The 23557-nt window shown below is 36.7% G+C and overlaps 1 protein-coding gene across 2 annotated transcripts in view; it reads right to left on the bottom strand.

The window, feature by feature from the left end:
• Positions 1-4304: 4304 nt before the first annotated feature.
• The window catches only part of LOC124302947 (lymphocyte antigen 6G), a 60994-nt gene continuing 41741 nt past the window's right edge, over positions 4305-23557 (bottom strand). For both annotated transcript variants that reach the window (XM_046759557.1, XM_046759559.1), the window contains 2 exons: positions 15620-15677; positions 4305-5389 (listed from right to left, as the gene is read on the bottom strand). In XM_046759557.1, the coding sequence (XP_046615513.1) occupies positions 5241-5389; positions 15620-15677 (207 nt within the window). In that variant the 3' untranslated portion in view covers positions 4305-5240. The remainder of the gene's footprint in view (positions 5390-15619; positions 15678-23557) is intronic.

Raw genomic sequence — 23557 nt, 5'->3', positions numbered from 1 at the left:
GTAAAAAACAGACTCACCCTTCGATGATGCGGCAAATTTGTTTGACCGAGGACCGTGATGTTCGGGATTCACGAGGCTTGTCGTTAACGACACTTATTGAAGAATCGGTACGCTCTGTGAAATCATATGGACGACAGAGCGTACAAATTCTAAAATAAATATCGTAACAAAGCTGATGTATTTTTTCTTTCTTCTCTTCTTTTCGATCATTCTTGAGGCTTCGTTTCCTTCTTCCTGCACATTGCACAGCCAGGATTCTCAAATAATCTGAGAATTCTTGGAGTTACGTTGTAACCGTTCTGCAAAGTTGAACCAACGAAGTAGAACGGCAGATTTTTGAACGTTTCAAAACGTTCCTCGACATCTAAAAACCGGACTCAGACAAATTATATGCTCAAATAAAAAAAGCTTAACGTACAGTTTTCGTTCAGTTACATTGCAGTAATATATAAGTAAAAAATATGTACCTGAATAGCTTGGAAAAACTATAATGTTGACAAATTTTTCATATTAACCGAAAAAAGATTTTTTTTTTTTTCTTTCACATAATTACGTACGAGCGACCGTTTTGCATTATAATTCGAAAGATATTTTGTTCGTATACGAGTGAAACTTATCAGTCGTGAATAAAATGGGAGAAAAGAATTTTTTTTTCAATTTTCATCATCAAATTCTCAGTGCCGTCAAAATTCAACTTTGACACACATGTGTTTCGATTTCGATTATGTTTTATTGCATCTTCTATTATAAATGTACAACTTGTTACATAGTTTCTTAGGTACCCGATTTATGATCTGTGATGTAGATGTGTGTCTGTGTTTTTGTTTTTTTTCCCATATAGATACATACCGTCAGGTATATAACGCTCGCTATCTTATTTATTCATCAAATACGATTTTTATGTGTATATATATTTGTATATATATATTTTTCTTTCAACTATTTCTGCGCGTTATTCGGCGTGCTATGTGTATAATATAATATGTAATAATGCAAAGATGATGCACTGGGTGAAAAACATGATTGTTCAGCTCAATCGGGACGAGAATGATTAATCAATGAGATAATTAATTGATACGGATTTTCAACGATCGACGTTAAACGTACCTTCGTCTACCGATTGAATAATTTTTTCCTTCCGTACTGCCAGTTTCTGATATATATGATATATATCAGGTACGATACAATGATTTTAGAAAATTGCATGTAGTTTTTTTTTCAATTTTTTTTGTTTATATAGATATTCGTGGAATAGAACTGTGCATAATAATTTTTGTAATGAATTTCAATTTTCTAATACTACATTGCGTGCCAAACCATTGATCGAAAAATGATCAATGCATATTATATACTATATATTTTGATCTACATGTTCGCAAAAAAAAATTAACTTCTCTATAATATCTCTCACAAAGTTCTCTCGAAAGTATTTCGTATGATAATAAAGTTATGCATAATCTGGGCATAGGTGTAATGATTACATTAACAATATTAATAACAATAATAATGATGATGATGATGATAATAACAATAATAACAAGAACAACAATAATAATAACAATAATAATAATAACGATAGTGAGAAACTGATTAAATTATATTGATTACAAGTGAAATTGATTGATTACGTATAACTTATAATACGTCACGTTAAATGTTAATATTTGATATAATACGTTAAATTTCTGAGTGCTGAGAATATCCAAACGGTTTTCGAAAAGTTTGGTTAAGGATAAAACTATGTATATACGACTATATTTCTGCGTGCAAGGAAGGACGTGCGTTAAATTTTGGGAAGATTAACTTCGACCATTGGAATTGAAGCTTGCTGCAATCAAAATCAAAAAAGTCAATTATATGGATTTTAGAATAATGATCGAATGAACAATTTGAGATGGTGAAGCATACACGACGGTGAGCGAAATTAATAATTGTGTTCTTTTCCTCACCGACAAAAGAACCGCCAGCAGAAACAGTTTTTCTATTCTTTCTCCCACTACTTTTGCAAATACGATCGTATTACAGGGAAATTATGCAAATAATACCCAATATCGCGTTAAATAGCTGACTCAATATGACGTGCGAATAACTATAACGAATACAATGTTAGGTATAAGTTTGCCACGATTTTAACATGTATGCACATAATCGTACGCGTGTAATTTTTGTATAAATTATCTTCTATGAAAGTGTAGTAATAATTATATTTTAAGGTATAATGGATCATATATACGTATTATTATATATATTTTAGTATATATCTTGGTAATAATATTAGTAATAGTAATAATAAACCTTACCGTCTAAATTCCTAACTTCAATATGTATGTATGCCATTTATTCGTATAATAATAATTTATGTATAATAATATTCAATGCATTGTATAAGTTACGTAGATGTTTTGGTACTGTTTTCTAACTCGTTAGATTATCATTGTCGTTATTATTACTATTATTGTTATTATTTTTCATTTCATTTTTTATAACTGGATAAAATTCCCTCAAATCAATTTTAATATTTTCCTTTTTTTTTTTTTTTTACCCCCCACAAAATATGATCAATCTAGACAAACAATCATTTCGCGATGATTTTCTCGCGATTTTAATCAATGATTACGTTAAAACAAAAATGTTATACACTCCGTGTCGTCGGACTATTTTATAACACCTGCGTTCACAGAATATTTGTAATATATATATCGTTTTCTTTTCTATAGGTACTCGGTTCGTCGATCGTTTGAGAGTAATTTTTATAATTTAATAATTATACACGTGTTACTTGAATGAATAATACTCGTCTAAAATAATAACTAACTACGCGATAATAATATTATATAATATCTGTAATATTTATTTAGTAAACGGTGATTAATATATATATATATATATGTATATATGTATGTTTATATATATTTTATCAAGCTGTCGAAGCTATATTTTATCATGATTTTTTTTTATAATCGATTAAATTTTCGGTTTCCTTCCTCATTACTTTAACACTGTTATTTTTATTCAATTTTTTTTTATTCATTCGTTTATCATTAGCATTATTATTTTTCACCTCCTTTTATTCTCTTTCGAATAGTTTTATAAGTGTAATAGGTATACATATCCATACACTATATATATATATATATATATTATATGTATCATTTAACATTATCTGTATGTAGTTATTCCACGTAAAGCTTAGACGTTTTTTTAATAATAATTTATAACGCTAGTATTTCAGTTGCTGGTAGATTTATCATTGTATAGCGTAGTAATTTACGTTTTATAATGTACTATAATTGATTCTGTACTGTAAATCGTAATTGCGGAATTTTTTTTTTCCGTCATATTATTACGCTCGTTCTGCTACATTCGCGAAGCGGAAGAAACACGAAGGAAACAAAAAAAAAAAACGCAATTCATCTTTGGTAAAATTCATTTTCAACAAATTGCGATGTAATGTTCAATAGTCACGCGTTGCGGTAATCATTTACTCGGAAGAAAAAAAAAAAAAAGAAAAACTATAGATCCAGATTTGTTTACTAAAAAATGATAGTGCATTTTCTGAAGTGAATATTTCCCAATATTTCGAATATTTGTACAACAACCTCGGATGATTTTAGTTCGTTGTTTGATGAAAAATCGCATTATTTGTCCAATCCTGATCGTGAAATCCGTTAAAAATATCTCGTCATTTGCAGAAATTGAAGTGACTTTATACGAGGTTGCAATAAATAGATCGTCTCGTCTGAGTGGAGATAATAAAATCTGCATTTCGTCGATGCCGTCAGATTCGAAAATCGCACGAAATTATTCACGCGGAGGGTCTCTGTGTGTATTTTATGCAGGTACTCCCGTGAATTATTACTCACCCCGAGACCAAAAGAGAGAGGCAATTTATACACGTGTATATATATATATATATATATATATATATATATATATATACATATGTATATATGTATATAAATATAGCCTAACAAAAGGTGAAAAATTCAACCGAAAAGTGCAGGCGCATGCGGTATAAAAATCACGCCCTCATCGACGCCTGATTGAAAATCCAATAAATAAATGGAGTGCAGCAGTCGGCACTGCTGCTTCTGCTTCTGCTGCTGCTGCTGCAATTAATGGCGCTGCACGGGGGCAATTGGTTTAAATCGTTTGCAGCGAAATTATCGTATCAATCTGGCGTCGAATTCCCGCAGAATATGCTTTTTGCATTTTATTATATCGACCGCTGCGCTCATTCGTGTTCGTTTATTATTTATATAAGTACATTAAGCGCGATGATTTTATTTATACTGTCACGACGCGTGTTTGTGGTTTTTTTTTTGTTTTTTTTTTTTTTTTTATCATTTCGTTTTACCGACTTTCTCTCGTTTCATTCATACCTATGAATGTGTTTTTTTTTTCCTCTCAATTCGATACTTTTTTCTTTCTTTCATTCTTCTTCTTTCTATACTTCTATACTTTCTATATATATATGTATGCATGTTATTGTATTGTAATCGTTATCGTTACAATTATCTTTATCGCGTTATCATATTATATATAGTATTTTAGAATGTGATCCTTCATGAGAACTGATTATACAACTACGTATCTTCTCAATGTTTACAAGCTATGTTATTATTAATAATAATATCATTATTAGTAATAGTCAAAGTTGCGTATATTTACAAATTTATAATGCAACGAAAAAATATACCTATTATGTACTCTAATAATACCAATAGCAATAATAGTAATAATGATAATGACTAGAAAGAGCGAATATTTATTTGAGGAAAACGAATGAAGAGAGAGGAAAATGAAAGAAAAACCGCAAGGTTCGGATAAAATTTCGTGAATTTCGTTGACAAGTTTTAATATTCGCAAAATAAAAAGGCTCGCGGTGTTAAACGCTATAAAACAAAGAAACAAGGGGTAACGTATTATAATTATTATTTATATAATTATTGTTATTGATATTTGTATCCGATTCTCCGTTGTTCGTTTGTTTTCCGATCACAATACACAGGACAGCTAAAGTGGTGGAAGGTGGGCGAGAAGAGAACGATGAAATGAGATAAAGGAACGTGAAGTCTGAGTGGATGAGAATAAGAAGAATAAGAATAGGAAGGAGAATAAGAAGAATAAGAAGAAGAAGAAGAAGAAGAAGCAGAGACGCTGGGTGAGATGGGGAATTAATCACGGTCTGTTACCGCCCGCGGTTGTTGTTTATGTACGGATCCCTCGGAGCAGCGTTATTAGCCACGAAGATTGCTCCACTGCTGAAGGAAGAGGCTAAGGAACACTGCCAAGGCGCACATGATGGCGCTGGAAGTGGACGACGACGATCCGGGGGCCGAGTTGCATCCATCTTCCCGACAGCAGTATGTTTTAGTGCTCCAGGACTCTGAAACATTGATAACGCGTCGGCTCAATTCGGGATATTCGGGGCAGAGGGATTCGGGGTTGCGAATTCTCGGGATTATACCCTGGGAATTACTCACCCTTTTGATTCGGACGACTCGCCCTGCGAAACTGGAAAACTATGGATGTAGACATATAGGTATCCCGAGAAAATGAGAATCGATATAAACTGCATCGCTCCCGATTCACCTTCGCTATCTTTCAACTATCAGCCGGTCTTTGCAAGCTCACCCTTTTGATTGTTAGGTAGATTCATTTCGGGACGAATTTTTTTTCCACCGAGTAAACGTACAAGGAGAATTCCGGACGCAGATTTCTTTACCGACATTTACCGACACTTGAGCCAAGAGACAAACCCTTTCCTAAAATATTCGGCGGTAGGGGATATTTCCACTCTGATTGACTCCATCGATCATCGGATCGTTTCGTTGCTTACGTAACCTTACTGACTATTTACCCCGCATTACCATAGTTTCAACCCTCATCGGACAGAATTCCTAGTCGGTGAATGGCGGCATAGGAATCTCTGTTCAGAACTCTCTACTTGTATATCCACTCTCCCGCGTCGATGCGAGGTGATGAAAAGTGTCGAGGAGGCTGTAGGTTGGTAGGAATCGATACTGTTTGCAAATTTTTTTGCGAGGCTGAGGAATTATGAGTATTTATCAATTCGTTGTTAGGGTAGAAAACTTGTGAGAATCTTTAAAAAAAGCTTGGATATCAAATGGATTCAAAATGTTGCTGCAAAATTAAGTAGGTTTGCTTCATTTCATTAATTTCAGGTATTCCGAAGACCATTTTCTACGAATTGATTGAAACGGATTCCATTTCTTTTTTTCAGTTGTCAATTCAATTGCTACTTGACGATTATAATCAATATATTGATACAATGTTATAAATCAAATTTTGAACGATGCTAACATGATAAAAAAAAATGTGTATCAGTGATAATTTTTTTAACAATAGTCTTCTCCTTCTTAATATAATAAGGTAATGTAGAGTGAAACCGAATGAATATACTAGATTTTTAACAATCTTGAAGCAACGTGAAATGTTCAAACTTCTTTATCTACCATTCCAGTATTTTGTACTTTTGCATTTCGAAGAGACATTCGTATATGCTTACAAATATAACAATTATTTGATAAATACTCAATGCGTGAGTATCTCGTGAAAAATTAATGACATCTATCCATATTTGGCCAGTCAACTTACTTAAAACAAGAAAAAAGCTCACAATGAAGCTTCAGGTACTGTGTCAATGGATATTACAGTTTGGTATAAATGATTTAATATGAAACTTAAATGTTTAATAATCTCAGAGGGATTGTCGCCAACTAATTGATATAAATCTTAATCTAAAACAAAAATAAAAGTTTTATGTTTACGTTAGTACCTGAAAGAAAGACAGACAGAAATATTTAGTTAAAAATTAGAAAAGAAAGATATTTTTGGCGTTATTATACTTGATGTTATATCATATCTATAAATAGAGATTTAAATTGAATTATGTAGAAGGTATGTAAGAGCAACGGATCCCGTATCGTCCCGCTAGTGTCCAGGACAGGGTTCATGCGTTCATTTTTTAATGCCTACAGAATAATTATACAGTTAATTTCGTTCCTGAATGAATAATCTTCTCAAAAAAATAACTTGAAACAGAATTTCCCCTTAAATTTTGCGTTCTTTCTCGAGTATAGATATTGTTCCCACTTCGGGAGTATAATGTTTAATTGATGAAGAATGTGAAGTTTACTTTTCAAGGAAAGCGGATCCATAATTTCGGTATTTTGTGTGCGTAATTTTTTTCCAGCCTGCAGTGTATTTACCGATTTCCGAAAGTCGCTTATAACCGAGATTAGGTAATATTAAGATCCACCGTGATTAAAACAACCGTGAAGGTTACTCTTCTGGGTGGAGTGAAAACAAAGAATCAAAGACAGGCTCGTTACTTGCAGGTCAACCGAGCAGGCACCACGACAATTGGCATAAATCTTTTTCCGAAATCGAGATAAAAATGTTGATGAAGGTGTAATTATACAGCTCTGCAGGCCGACAGGGTAGCCGCTGCTTTCAATTGCCCTTATTTATGGCACCACTCGCCGTGAAATAAAGTGACAGTGCCGGATAATGGCGTTTAAAAAAATTAAACTGAGCGAAATATCATCCGGTATATCGTTGAAACAAAAATTTAAATATCGGTGAAATCACAAGAAAATATAGTGCAAAATCGGTACTTATTTTATGCGATTGTCGCCAACCGACAAATCAGCGATTCTTGATTTGTCTTCCGATATGAAAATGCATTGTTTATTTACCATGTGGCTTCTTTTCCCTTAATAAACATTAACCTATCTAATTCATTGTCAGTGTAACCGTTCCTTTCATTGCCTCGTAGAAGTGAGAATCAAGTTCGTAAGAGTCCTCAGTTTACAGTAAAGGATTTGTCCAACTATAAATGAACCCCGGTTACGTCGTACGAGCTTTGGCGAATGAGTCGCACGCGTGAGGAAGTTTATAAAAGAGAACGAGAGAGTATGACGAGGTGTCTTCCTTGGTTCTCGCTGACCCGTGAGCTCTGTAATGCGGACAAACAGCTTGGAAATATTAAGTCAACCAAAAGTTCGTGCGAGCCTACGAGGTGGTACCGTGGTCTCGGCATCTTCTTGCGGAAGAGACGGCCAAAGGACCGTACACCAGGAGTGCGCGGTATTGGAAATTAGATACCGATTCTCGGTACGAGTTTCGTATTCGGTATTTTCGGTAAACCGAAATATCGAAATTTCCGTAAATACCGAAGTACCAAAATTTCGCTAGACTTTAATCTACAAACATCGTCGAAAAAAGACTAAGAAAAATCTGTATTGAACTGTAGTAAATACCAATAATCTGAATAGTATTTAGATTATCAGAAATTTCGGTACTTCGGTACTTACCGAAATTTCGCTATTTCGGTATCGGTATTGACAGAAGGTTCCCATACCGATAAATTTCGAGGAAGGAGATACCAAAAAAAATTCAGTATACCGAAATACCGCGCACTCCTACCGTACACGCACACCAAAAAAAAAAAACCCGTACTCGCGTCTGGGGGTAACGGATTTCGCGCGTTCGTACTGCGCATGCGCGGCGGCGAGTACGCGCATCGAATAAAACTGCTCGAGCGGAGCAGAAGCGACCGGCGCCTCGGCAGTCAGTGTGAAATCGAGCTCCGAATAAGTTGGGTGACCGGACTGGTTCGTCTCCACAAAATCAGTGCTCAGTGATTATAGTTTTCAAAGTTATATTTTGCGGTAGTTCGATTTGCTATATGTTTATCAGTTGAATGAATCATGTTATTCTTCCGGAAATATTAAATTATCACACGCAATAGTAACAAAAAATAGCACAACACGAGTGACCAGGATTAAGATAAAAGATAGTCATAATAGATACAATTAGGTTTTCTGGTTACAGTTCTAGAACTCGTTTTCATTTTGCGCCGTGAACTGTATTACTTTTCGGTTATTGTAGAAAATGAAAACAGTTTAAGACTGTATAATTACTACAGACAGAAATATTTGTATAAAAAACGTCACTTCTCCCGGTTTAAGGGAAGTGTGCCCTCACGGAAAAAAAACCCACTTGGGTGTAAAATTCGTACCCCCAACTCATGGATAATGCTGATTTCCCATAAGAAAAAAGTTAGGGGTACGAATTTTCACCCAATTTGGGGTTTTTTCCGTGAGGGTGAAGAGCAAAATAATTCTCCATCATCTGACTACAGTTTTTCGTTCGTTATTTGAATCTGAAAGGTCGCGAAGTATTCAGAAAATCACAGTTTTGAATCTGGAAACTGTGGAAAAGTCGTAGAATTTCCCAATCCAAAATTAGTGTCAACCCCGTCGGTGTAATCAATGCACGAGATACAGGATCTCTGGGGATGTCATTTTGCTGTCCTTTTGGAGAGGTCGAAGCGACCTCGCCGCGACCGCCGATCAAAAATCGATGACATTCAATCGTTTCCTAGTTATTTTATCCCAGGGTCACTGCGTGCCTCGCCTATAAGGCGCCGCTCTGACAATCGAATTGACAGATTGTGTTTCTCGGGCAGCTCGGGTTTGACACGCCAACCTGTAACGCCGAAAAGTGGGTACCAACCCGTTCTTTCGAATGACTGATCTGGTCCCTCGAGACGCCGACAACACTTTACCGAAATTGCACACGTTCCGAGATCCAGAATCTTTTATGAGGGATGTACTGCGAGTCGTGCGGTTTTTCCCATCTCCCGATACTTCGGTACCTTCGGTTCGTAATTTTTTCCGAGAAATTTTCGGTTTGAATATTGAAAACACTAAAGGCAGGTTTTTATTAGAATCATCAATCTACTTTTTATGCTTATATAAGATGCAATTTCACCGTTCTACCCTCCGTTTTCAATAAATCGATGTTAACATTTTAGCAGGTCCCCGAGAAACCTAAACAAATGCAATAAAAAAACCGTAAACAAATCGTATGCCAGTTTATTAAAATTTGTAAATTTTCATCGTACAATTATATGGTAATTGTAAGAGAATCATGCAAACTTTCAGAATGCTTAGTTTGGTCTTTAAAACTGGATCTGATCCTTGTAAACTATTTAAGCCACAGATCTCTGAATACTCGTCAGCACTAAAATTTCCCAGTAAATGAAATGTTACAGGAATTTTCGATACAATATTTTACGCCAGGTTAAAAATCGCCTTACAAGTGCCAAAATTTTTACAAAATCCCCCTCTTCCCCCCCTGGCGAGAAAAGAAAAGAATAAAAAAAAATTGATACGCGCAGAATGTGAGATTTCAAAGTGTCAAAAAATCCGCGAAATTGCAAAAGATTCGGCAGAGTTCTGGAAGAATAAAAAAGTGTCGTAACGCGCGCGTGATTTCCAAGTATACGTATATCACGGATGAGGTAAAAAGTGTGGGAAAAGGTTTCACGGATGGTTAACTCGCGGATGACGGAGGCGGGTTCGACGCCATATCCCCAAAGCCTCCTCCTAACCAAGCTAATCCTTATTTCATCCCTGTCATCTTCCGCGAATGACATCCGCTGCGTTACCTGCCACCTGTTCAGTCTATCATAATTATAATCCCGCAGTATTCGCGTAATGTTTCACGGTGTCAAGCTTACACGAAGAGCATTTCACAATTTCACCCCTGGTTTCGGATCCGCAGGTGAGACCCTGAACTCCTCTTAAGACCGTGAACCCTTCAGAAACGAACAACAGCAACCAGCTGCTTCGGAAATCTTTCTTTCGCCGTGCCGTTGGCTCTGATTCAGGTGGCGAGTCGCCAAAGCTCCACTTAAACCTTGATGGTTGATACTTGGATTCGAAGGATTTGGACACTGGCTATCGGCGTTAGAGAACGGAATCGGTCACTTCCCAAGTCATGAAAGGACTCCGAGTCGATTTTTACGACGGATGGTACGAAGCACGTATGGAGCGAAATCGACGAATGGTTCGCTAAGGGGATTCGAGTATAGACGGGCATGAAAGAGCGAGTGAATTTTGAGAATCCATTCGACCGAGCTTCTTTACGATTGTCGTATTTGTTTTGTCGATCGAACGCGACAGTCTCAAATTTTTATCGAAAGTTGAACGTCAACTTGAGACGATTGCTATTTTGGTGAGAAAACTAAAATTGGATTGCGGCAGAGAGGATTAACTGTAAAGGAATATAGTTCGCTTCAAATTTGAAGTAAATCGGTCGAGCCGCAAAAAATGTCACCGAGCGAAATTATTGGCGTTATTGTAATTAATAATGCTTTTTATCAATTGATTGTAGCAAGAAAAAAATATGTGAATGAAACTCGGTCTATGTGAATCAATAAAATCTCCATGAATTTAATAATTCAATTTTCAATAATGAATGGGTTGCATTGTCTGAATAAAATGTTGGAAAAAAGAAAAGTCAGTCTACAAAATTTCCATCAATGTTATTTGGCTGATAACTAGAACGTACATTATGATTAAACTGTGGTGTTTTTACCCAGTATCTATCTTTCAGGCTCATCTTTTTCTCCATAGAGTTATCCAGAGAATATCTGAAAAAATCTCACAAACAGTTATTTTCTAACAAAATAAAAATATATTTTAGTTAGTATGGTACGGTTCAATAAATGTTCGTCGGCAATAACATTTGAGGATTATAACCACACCGTGATATACGATTTTGCAAATGTTTTTCAGAAAACTTGTGGTAATTAGATCATCGAGTAAAATGGCCCCAAAACGTTAGAACCGTACGAACAACACCGGAGTTTAATCATTTGGAAGGTCCCAATTACTCAAACCCTTTTCTCAGGTTGTTCGCATCTTAGCTTAATTGTGACATTCGACTTCTCTCACATTTATTTCTATTACATTTAACATAGCAAGGATGTTGTTTCGTTCATATTCACCATTATCAACACAAATAACCCTGCCGGAAATTTATCCCAACTTTTATTCATACTGCGTTCTGTTCCTGCTTTGTCGATTTTTGATGAAATTGCCGGAGTTTTTAGAGTCGGAAGGAAATCGGGTTGTCCCAGAAACGCGAGGATACGGGAATTGGAGAAATATGAGCTTACCTACAAGCCGGGTATTTCACCTGGCACGGAGGTCCATCTGTGTGTTCAAGGTATTCCCCGTAAATCAGAGCCTTGGTCTCCAGGACCTTTAGTCCTTGTCCAACGGATCGCCTGCGCAGCGCAGGTGTAACGGGGATGAAAATTCACCGCGCAAAAAAACGGATGAGATATAAAAAAGCTCAGCGTATCGGATGGCCGGCCAAACCCCTTTCCGAGTTTCGACGCGGCCAACGTGACTCATGTTTCAACTCAGTTTACGCTATTCTGCAGGATGTATACCTTGTGTATAGATAGCTGGGTATCTCTACGCGGTTTCGCCAAGGATGCTGCCCACATAAATTCTTAATCTTGCTGGTTCTACTGTATCATGCGATTCGGGATCTGACCTGCAGGTATATTGCACTCCATGTTTTCCATTATTGATTAATTCGCGTTTTTCCGGGGGCTTTTATCGTTTTCTCTGCTCGGAGCTTCTTCTACTTCACAACGCTACGTATGTTCAGGTGAAATCGTCACACTGAGAGAAATTTTTAGTCACGGTTACCGCTCAGTCCTTGACTACTTTCATTTTTTACCACAATCGAAAAATATAGTTCTAGGTAGAAAATGAAAATTAGTTTTTTAGTTGTTGCCAGAAAGTCTAGTATTCGTTACTATTCTTTCTCGTAACGGACACTGTTAATAGATTTTCTTGCAACTGTTGTGAAAATTTAATGCTCGTGCAACGATAAATTGACGTTAAAGCCTTATTTAACTAAAAAAGTAGAGTAAACCGAGCAAACTGATTTTGTGTTGCAATTGCCAAAAAAGGATCGACAGTAGCGCAAAATGGTAACGTGTACTTCGTTTTTCGTAATTCCAATAATATTCAAACACTTTTTTAACGATACCTGTTTTACTCAATTTTTCTAGCTACTGTAACAAATGAAATTTTTCTCAGTGCACTTGCTAATTTGGGATTTTCCGAAATTCGGTAAACCCTGACGCGGCTAAATATTCTCATTGCAGGGATTTTGGAAATTCAACTCTTTAAAAATTATTCGATAGCTATCAGATGGCAAAAACCTCTTTTTTAGTCTTTTGTTAGGATAATGTTACTACAACCTGAATCTTGGTCTTTTTTTACCAATGCAATATTTGACATCATACTATAGACAATTTTTGTATCGTCCTGGATTTGTAAACTAGAACTGTTCGAATTATAATCGAGATATCATTAATTAAGGCGGATTGAATTCAAGCTATCGGCGAAAACAATAACAATAATGAATCTAATACTGAAATTTAATCGAAAATTCAAAATTAAACCAATTATGTAGTATAATGTATAATACCGCATTTCACGTTATAGGAAAATAGAAAAACAAAGCCTATACGATGCGTAAACGTATATTCCAAACTTGAAAAACAAATGATAGTAACCGCAATAACAGCGATAAACGAACAAGTGTATTACTAAACTTCGAAAATAATAAACAAATGCAAAATGGAAATGTGAAAAAAGGGGTTTGATTAAAAAAATATTGACCGCGGTGGATTCTTTCGATTTCAGTATTCCAATACTTTTAAGTATTCATTAATGTTTAATCGCCTGTAACGACGGATCGATGCCTGGCCGTGCAGAGTAAAGTGTCTATTCTAGCGGACGAGGGCCTCGACATGTCGGCCAGCGACCCGTTATTTTGAAGATGGATTTTCCGCACACCGAAGGACCGGCTGGCGAAAGATTTACTGGAAGAATAAGAGGAAGAAAAATAGTGTTTCCCACCCGGTAAATGCTCGATCAATAAGAAGACCGAAATTTCAACCTCGGACTTTTCGCAGGTGCACAAATGGCGAAATGATTTATTTCAACACCATCCGGTTGGAAAATAATTAATCGTTTACTTTCTTACGAGAGAAAGTATAGATCTGCTCGGTTTTTACGCGTTTTCAATGAAAACCCATAAATTTTCATTTACCTCAGTAATAGCGGCTGTTTACACGCAATGATTTTCTACACGTCGTAAAAAATTTTTTTTTAAAAAGTGTACGTTACTCGACGAGCAATTTTTGGGTACGATTTGTATCGGAATGAATGTTTTCACAAAAATCGCCTTCAAAATCACATTATTTAATGTCTTGATTACTATCAAGTATCCACATAAAAAAAAGTTCTGCTAAATGTTTTTAAATATTTTATAGAGATTCGCTTTGACAGATGTGATTTTGTCTGATACTATATAAATTTCAATAATTATTCAGGCTAATGCGCAACATTAGTTGAGTGGAAATTTTTATTATTATTAGACTGGGTTTGTGGAGTATTTAAAGAAAACCAATGAATTGCTACACTATTTGATATAAATACTGATCTTTAAAAAAGAAGAAAAACCGATCACCATCCAAATCGTGTATATTTAAAAAAGGTATTCATTTATTTTTATCTGGAATACGTTAAACTTACGTTATAAACTTATTATTCTCGTACCAGTTCCTAACTTATTATTGACGAGCGTTTAAATTTTCAGAAAAACAAGTAAACCGTTACTTGTACTTGATGTTTAAAAAGACTGTATTTAACGTAAAAATTCTGCTCGTCCATCTCGACGATGTTGTAAATCCGCTGCAATATCGCGTTGAGCCGTTGCGAAAGAGTTGTATCCTTTAGATCTCGGAAGATTTTTATTTTTCCCATATTTTTCAAGTCTGCAGGTTGGAATTTTCCGAATGAAAGAAACCTCTGGCTTTCTTATATAATATAAAACGTTTATGGATATTCCAGGGCTTTTCGCAGAGAATTTTTAACATCGATGCGGCCGCGCTTTTCGCTGTATGCAAAAGCGATGCAAATCCGCACGTTACACGGTACACGAAATTCCCGATAAAGTCTCTCTTTTGCAAGAATTTCTATTCGCTACTTTTCGCCCTTTATTCTTTCGTCACTCTTCTGACTTTTCCGTTTTATTCGCTTAACCATATTCCAAATCTTACACAGCCGTAAGTGCGGCTTCGCAATGTCTTGCGGATGCGTTTCATTTCCGCCCAACACGGAAAGTCTCATGAATATTCCGCTCAATTTTATATTTTTTTCTTCGGTAGTTGATAAAGAACGATTTTCTTTTTTTTTCTGGCTTGTAAAGTTGACGCGAATTCAACTGATTAAATGAAAGACGGTGTGAGGTCTGTCGTACATACCAAGTAGCTGAATTCTTATCTGCATAACCTTTGCAGATATCATTACTAAGAAAGAAGTAAAAATACGACCTAATTATTTCAACATACTTTACTACTTATGCGTGTTATCTCGAGAAGGGGAAATTTTTGTTTTCATCAAACGTTCCAACTCACGACTGTACTTTAATGCGATCCGATTCGCTTTAATCTAGGAAATTTATTCAAGTCCGCACGAATAAAATTATACGTTTTATTCCAAAAAGCCAATTATGATTATTATTATGTACAATAACTTAGAGTGTTAAAATAATTTGAATACATATTCAATCAAATGATTTTATATCATTTCGCTCAATTGGATGTCAGTAAATAGTTATGAAAATCACTATAATGACAAGAATAGGAAAGGGGGGGGGGGGGGGGGGGCGAGTTAATGGCTCGATTATTTTCTATTACCAAACTAACCTTTCTGTTGGCATTCCGGTACACAGTCTCGAACAATGGAACCCTCGCTGACATATTTCTGAAACAAAAGAGGAAGAATTAAATCGTATCTTGTGATTCAAAATTGTATACATTCTAGTTCAGTGCGGGAAAATTTTTTCTTTCAGTTTCAGAAAAATTTGTTTGAAAAAACGTATAAAATTCGTTGTCAGTATTTATGAGGCGGAGTTACAGTTTGCACGAGCTCGGACGGAGTTCAAAATACACAAAATCTTGACAGTAATTATATGCACGTTTGATAAACGATTAATCGAAATATCACCCGGCTCTAAAAGGATGGAACTGGATATTCGGTCCGCCAAAAATCGATACTTTTTAATAATCTCTCTGGAACAGTTTCTTTTTCTCACTATGGAATTCAGTATTCCCATTAATCTATTAAAATCAATATCGGTGTGACGTTGTAAAATTAAATATTCAACGTTGCGAACGTATAAAAAAAAAAAAAAAGCGGTTCAATGGATTCGAATGGAATTACAGTCTTCTGAATATACCGAACCCTTCGTAGAATAAACATGGTAGTACTAGTTTTACAAAAATTTTTGAGAAATTTAAAATAAAACAGCGATATCTAAGCTTTAGACTTTTCACAATTGCACTATTTTTATTTTTCTATTCTTGAGGATATCTTCGTAGCTTGTGAATATAATTATTTGACATGCGTTATCCAATCGATTCATTTCACGCAACGGGGCAAAACCGATTGGCGAAATTGAATCTTGTGATTAACAGATTACTCAACGTCAAGGTGTAAGATTCTATGTCATATATATGCATATAGCCGCGTGCCGAATCTGCGGTATTAGGTCAGAATCCTGAAAGCTCTCGCGAAACTCCAGCCGAAAACTTTGGCCAAAGTTTCACAGCTCCAGCCATGTCTGAGGTGATTGCCTTTCCCTTCCTCATTTCGCCCCATGCGATGCGAACCTTCAAACCCGCCTGATCTTATTGTGTACACGTCGAGGCGGATATGCCCTCAGCACTCCGGACGCAGTGCGTGTAACATTCAAAGCCAATTCCGTCAAGTGTCGATGCGGAAACGAACGTGAAATAGACACCTTATACTACGATCAGCAAAGCTTGCAGAGGCGATATTTGCCAAGCTTTGTAAAACTGTCGAAACATCGCACCTGGGAGGAATATCTCTGTAAAATAAGAAGTTTTTTTCCTTTCTTTCACCGTTAACGTGTCGAGGATAAAGGAATTTTTAACAAGGCTAAAAAAAGCTCAACCCTAAAGGTTGAATGGCACTTTTTTGCAATTAAATTTTTGTCTTCTAATTTTTTGCACATTCTTCCGTCAGAAAAATATGACCCAATGTTTATTCTGTTGTGAAGAAGATTTCTGAGCTTTCCGAATGTGATATGCATTCTAAGGCAAATGGTTAGAAGCTTTTTCTACATTTTAACTCCTCTACACGCGAAAGGGATGAAAATAAATTGCTTCCTTTGTTTTTGGTTTTTTTTTTTCTCTTCATTCTTTGTTTTATCTGAGAATTAGGTGAACATTTTATAATATATATCCTGAAATTTTTCGAGTGGGATTAAAATGGGATGGTAATCAAATCGGTATAAGTATTCTAAGGATCTCGAGTTTCTTTTATTTTTACATATTTTCAACATCCCTGGAATATTTATACCGATTTAATTATCATACCATTTTCCTCCTTTTTTAAAAGTAACAAAATATACGACAAAATGTGTACTTGGCCACAAAAAAAAAAAAAAAAATATATATAAATATCCAGCTTTCATCCCCGTCCCATACACAGAACTGAAAATGTCTAAAAATCATGTCTTTTTTTGTTAGTTCCCGAGTATCTAATGCGGAATGGCTTTCTTCATATTCTCCAAGATCAGGCTATTTTGCTGAAAATGCATATTCCATCGGTTATTTTCAACTGCTGGATACGCTAAAAGTTTGACGATAAATCCTATCCGTGATCCCATTTTGGAAAGTTGACATACCCCGATTTAACCGTAATTTATTTGATATACGCAGCTGCGAACAATGCCGGATGCTAATGTATCTTATTGCCGGTTTCATGTCGTCGTAATTATCGCAATTTATACACACACAGAACAAATTTATAACATTCATGCGCAGACGTGTGTATTTTGTTGCATTACGTAAATCTACGTCAAGCCAACAATAGATGGGCGCTACAGTCCCTAGATCTTTACTTCCGTTTTCTTTATTTCTTCTTGTCCGAGTAAATAAACTCCCCTCGTCGGAAACCCTTGTCCCATTGTTATTCGACACTAAAAATCAAACGCAGTTTTGAAAAGTGGAGAACTTTTTCTGTCGCTTCAATCAAATTTAACTCATTTTTTCTTTCACGTCAGTTAGCTGCGGTTTTTATCAGGATCCAGTGATATTCAAATTCGAATAGGTATTTATTTACGGTATAACAAGTGAAGCAGTTGGTTCTCATGACTTATGTGTTATCCCGAAATATTCATGAGTAACAACGTAACGAGATATGAAAAAGCGTACGGAACTTGAAGTGTTTCATGTGCATCCGTGTACATTCAGAGGTTATAATAATACACTCGAGTCGTTTGGCAACGAACTCAAAAGCTGAAGCTAATTCAAATGAGATTGCCGCACCGAGAGTTCTCAACGAGCGGGAAGTTGGACTTGACGTTAATTCGGGAACGATCAAGACAAACGAATATTGCAGATATGTATACATATCTCTCTTTCTCTCCCTCTCTCTCTCTGCTTCTCAGCTTTGTCTAACAACGAATTCTCGCCCGCGAGTGTGTCTTGCAAGTGAAAATATAATTTCGTGTAGTTTACGATTCTGAAACGTAAACCGGAAAATTGAACGATCAATACACCATCCGCATTCATTTAATTATATTCAGCGTACATTTAATTTTCATATTTATAATCTGTTCTCGAAGTTCGAAAGCGTTTATTCAAGTTGAATGTATAATCGTTACCCGAATTTCCTAATTCTCATTTAGCAGAATCGTACTGTAAATGGTAGAAATTATTCTCCATATTTGCAGGCTTGGTAATATTAAAATTAATTGTGCTTCGAATATACTGTATAATGTGTTCAAACCGCAAAATTATGCAGTTATACATTTCATAATATCGATAATCTTTCGAACAAACATTGCACTTGATATATACTCGAAACCAAAAATGATATTTTATCACTTACAACAGTCTTGGACGAATAATTTTCATTACATTGCAAAATGTTGCAATTGTATTTGTGGTTCGAATCTTCACCGTTTGTCTTTTCATATTCAAATTACGATTTCAAATAGATTTGCGGTACAAGCAATCAATTATAATTTCCCTCAACCCTGCGCAATTATTTTACTTCAAATCACTGTTGCAGGACGGTTCAAAAATCCGTTTTGAGAAGAACAAAAAAAAAAACACAGCCGTTTATTTCAGCAACGCTTTCCCTGTTTATTTAAGCCATCTCTGTGATAGTTGAGCGCATGGCCATTCGAACGAAATGATGAAGCCCTTAACCCACTTCCGGCAATTGGCGCGAAGAGGAATCACCCAGTGTTTGAAAAACGACAGCAATGTATCGAATTTGCGAGGGCAACAAGGGCCGGCCATAACGGGAGAACGGAAATGAGCAAAATTGCGGCCGAAGAGGTCCAATCGAGGTTTTCTTCTGCTTCTCCTTCACCGCGGTCATCATCATCACCATCATCATCGTCGTAGGCTTCTTCGACCCTCTTCCGGTTCATCTCTGTCACACGAACAGTATGCCAACCGAGGCTGGAACTTGGCGGAATAAGGAATACGCCCAGGAAGCGAATTCGTTTGGCACAACTCGTTTTACCCAGCGCATCGATTCGCGGAGACAAGGGATAGGTATGCCAAAAATCGACGTTTGGTACAGTGAAAAATGGATTTATCGTCGTGGTACGATGATTGGTATTGAACTGACTATAAACAACGTCGATATCAATTTCCAGTGACTGTACCGGGACAATCTCTCGAAACTTGAAAATCAACCGCGCATGCGCGAGTTTTATCCGCTGTTTGTGCAGGCTGGCCATCCGGAGTTTTCAGCTGTCAAACTGTTTCCGCCGGCGATGTATTTGATACGAATTTTCGAGGTTAGAATCTCAAATAATCGAGGCAGTGACTCGGAAAGGTTTGGGATGCATTTGTTACTGGGTTGGAAAATCGATTCTTCAAAGAACGGTCGGAATTCAACGCTTATGCTCTTTGAAAATTCAAACGTACACATTTTGCGTACGTTGGCTCGCCTGCATCGCAGACAAGAACATCGCTGCGGGAAGATTTCGCCGACCAATGAGATTGAATTATTTGGCGCATGCGCGGTTGATTTTCAAGTTTCAAGCGATTCTCCCGATACGTAGTTTAAACTTCGAAGCAAACGTTGATACCAAAAGTCTCTTCGTGAAGCGGTCGGCTCCATTAATCCCGACCCTCGAGTCCCGAGACACTACGTCTCTATTTTTTCCCCCACCATTCACGCTTCCAATCTCAACTGGAATCTGGACTCGGGATGTGTCGAGGAACTAGCGAAATTCCGGGAATGTCTCCCGCCAACTGACTCATTTCCCAGCTGGTTGAGCTCTAGGAATTCATTTGCTTCCGCCAGCTGTGAGGATCAATTTGCCGTTGGTCGTTCACTTATTTGCGAAAATTGATTCTTCTCATAAATTTTCATAGAACGATTCCTCCTTTTCTCTCGATTTTAACTCTGTACCCACTTCTGAGCGTATCATTTTAAATTCGTAAATTCAAACGCCGTCCGCAAAGTGCAAAATTTACCGATCTTCCGCTTTTTCGATGTTCCCTTTATTTCCGTTTGACGACAAAAGAAAAATTAAAAAAAAGTTTCGTTTCACTCTTGGACTTGATTTATTCTCTGCATTTCCTTTCCCTCTCGGCGCGACACTCCAACTTTATGTTTGCACGCCTCTTGCATTCTGTGCGACCAGCTGCGACCCTTCAAACGTTACTCGGGATTCCTTGATGCCGACACTTTGCACCTAATGACACCTCCACCCTCACAGTCAAGCCCCAACTCGTGACCAAGTCCCATTCAATATACGTGCCTATAATTTTCGCTCGTTCATACAATATAATCATAATCCACGCAGCGTCCGCAGGCCAAGAACAGAGTATCTATCTGCAAATTTCGGGCGACATTCAAAATTTTTTGTATCCACTTGTTTCGGAATTTCGAATTTAACTTTAGAAGTGCAAAAACTAATTGTAATCGCTTGAAAATGAAGTTTTTCAACCTTGCTGATGAAATGAACACCGAAATCCTGGATCCTTTAAGGATGCGCGAAGGCTTCGGTCCAAGCAAAACAGTTTCCGAACGAAAGAATTACGAAATTATAAGGACTGAACAAGTGCAGTTCGGGTTAATCAAGTTCAATTGAGTTGGAACGACAAAAAAAAATTAAAAATTAAATAAAATGTTGGAATTTGAGTTTTTTTCGGCTCTTCGGTTGTTCTATAAGCGATTTAAAAAAAAATCGATTCTTACGGCGTACTTCTAATGTTATGGAAAATCTATTAAAGCTTCAATTTTTGTGAAACATATTTAAGGACAGAATGAGCCGAAGTATAGGAATTTGGCTTTGCAAAATTTTTCTTCATGTGACCAGTCTCATTGTCTGATTATGGATCTGAATTATTGAACTAATATTTCTATGAAAAATCGCGTTCTCAATTCGGTTCCCTGCCAAGGTGGACAATTTTTTGATAACACTCATCACAACTGAATGCATTACACTAATTTTAAAATACTGTTTCTTATAATCTTACGGTTTTTATACTTTTTTGACCGAACTGTTCACCTGAATTTTTTAATTAGCTTGAAGTTTAAAACAAGTGGTTTTCAATAAATCGTGTTCAATATGTGTACAAATGTTATTATAAGAAAGCGACAAGAAGTGGTGATTTTCAAAAAGCTCTTTGCGTCACAATTCTCGTATAAAAAATTCGAAAAAAATTCCACGGCTATCAAAGGAGAACAGGTAACGAACATTGTTGTGAAAATTGCGATCCGACAAGTTACTATTTAATTGTACCAATAATTCGCAACTGACAATTCGTTTTAACTGAAAGAAATTATTCTACCACTGATTTGAAATTGTTAAAAAAAGTTTCACACCTTGGATACGATCGTAATCGTGCGGTTGGTAAATATATGCGGGTTTTCCCGCACTTGTGCGCTATTTGAACAAGTTTTGGATAGAAATGGGACGCGATTGCGGTCGGATCCCCACTTGGCACGGTTTGTGGAAGTGCGGGATCCAGTTGCCCTCGCGAGGAACGCGTCGAGGCTAAGGTATCCTAAATGCTCACGGACGAGGGTATAAAGTGTAACTGAGAGGAGCTTCCAGGGGTTCGGGTATAAGGGTGAACGGGCTTGCGGTCGCGGTCTGACTTATGACGTGCAAAATCGGAGGATTCGCGGAAAATTGAAGGCGTTACGCGAGCGTATGTGCAAAGTTCGTGCTGCAGCTCGGCGTTCTTTCTCTCTCGTCGAGGCTCAAGATCGAGGAATTCGATCTATCGCCGAACGTCTCGTTCTTCGAGTTATCGCGCAATCGTGCAGATCGTTCTCTGTAATATGCAACATCGATTTCGATGTAGAATGCGAATTAGCGTCGAACGATTTCAGCTCCGCGATTTTCAGGGCTGGGTGAAGGTCGGAAATAATATTTGGTGCAGTTTACTTTGGGTCTCAAATAAGGTACCGTGTGCAATTTACATGGTTTATTATGGTGGGCTTACGAACTTTGGATGTTTTTAATTTGCGAGTTGGGGTTGAAGGGTGAATATATTAGAAAATGGAAGGGTCGGAATGGTGAATTTTCATAAACACAATTTTGAAATTTAGGCAATGGTAGTGTATGGAAAAGTCAAAGTGTGGATGCGTTATAAAATAACAGGGTGACGGTATCGAGTTTTCCGGAAAATCTGGGATTTATTTTATATTATTCAATCATCCGGGCAATCCAAGTACGGAAAAATCGAAATGTAGAAATTCATGTAAAATATAAAAAAAAAACCAACATACAATAATGAATAAGAAATGTGAATTGCTATATTTCTGTACTTTAACCTTCTTAAATTTTCGAATTTTGTACATCGACTTTCTACATCTTGGAATTCTATATCCTACGATAGATTTTTGTATCATTGAAAATTCGGTATTGCGATCATTCTATTTTCCGATTTTTCTACATTTTCTCATCCATCCGGAAATCGCGTATCAAACAAGTCACCGAGGCCATGAAATAAGAAACTTTTGAAATTTTAATTAACAACGCGTTTCCATTCAGAGGAAGGATTTCATACCCCGAAGTCTTGGGATTAAACCGAATGTTTGAAATCAGAGGATTTGCGAGACGACGATGAAATTTCCACCCCTGAGAAAATCCGTGCAACCCTTTCAGAGTTGAAAGCGTACTTATAATTTACGTATCCAAGTTACGTTACAGGTAAGTGCCGAACGTATATACGTATACATGTGTGTGTACAGACGGTGTAAAAAATTTCACAAGTCCTCAGGGAGGAGAGTTTTATCATTGGGGATATCATATCGAATCCTGTGGGATGAGTTGAGGGGAAATACTTTTAAGGGGGCTGGGAAATATCCCTTTGGTTTTACAAATCCGTAAAAACAAATTATCGCCCGCACGCCGAGTATAAACCTAGTATTGAGAATTGACTGATGAGTTTTGGAGCGGTTTGACCCTCCGAACTTTCATCAAGTTTCTAATTAGACTTCCCCTCCTTTCGCTTTGCCACCCCTTTTCATAACCTGCCATTCCATTTCACTAACCCTCATCTCTCTCCCCCTCCCTTTCATTCTCTCGTCCCGTACATACATATGTACATCGTTCCAAGTTCTGCTAAACT

Source organism: Neodiprion virginianus, chromosome 4, assembly GCF_021901495.1.
Source record: "Neodiprion virginianus isolate iyNeoVirg1 chromosome 4, iyNeoVirg1.1, whole genome shotgun sequence".
Taxonomy (NCBI): Eukaryota; Metazoa; Arthropoda; class Insecta; order Hymenoptera; family Diprionidae; genus Neodiprion; species Neodiprion virginianus.
This window is presented reverse-complemented; position numbering and strand designations above follow the sequence as displayed.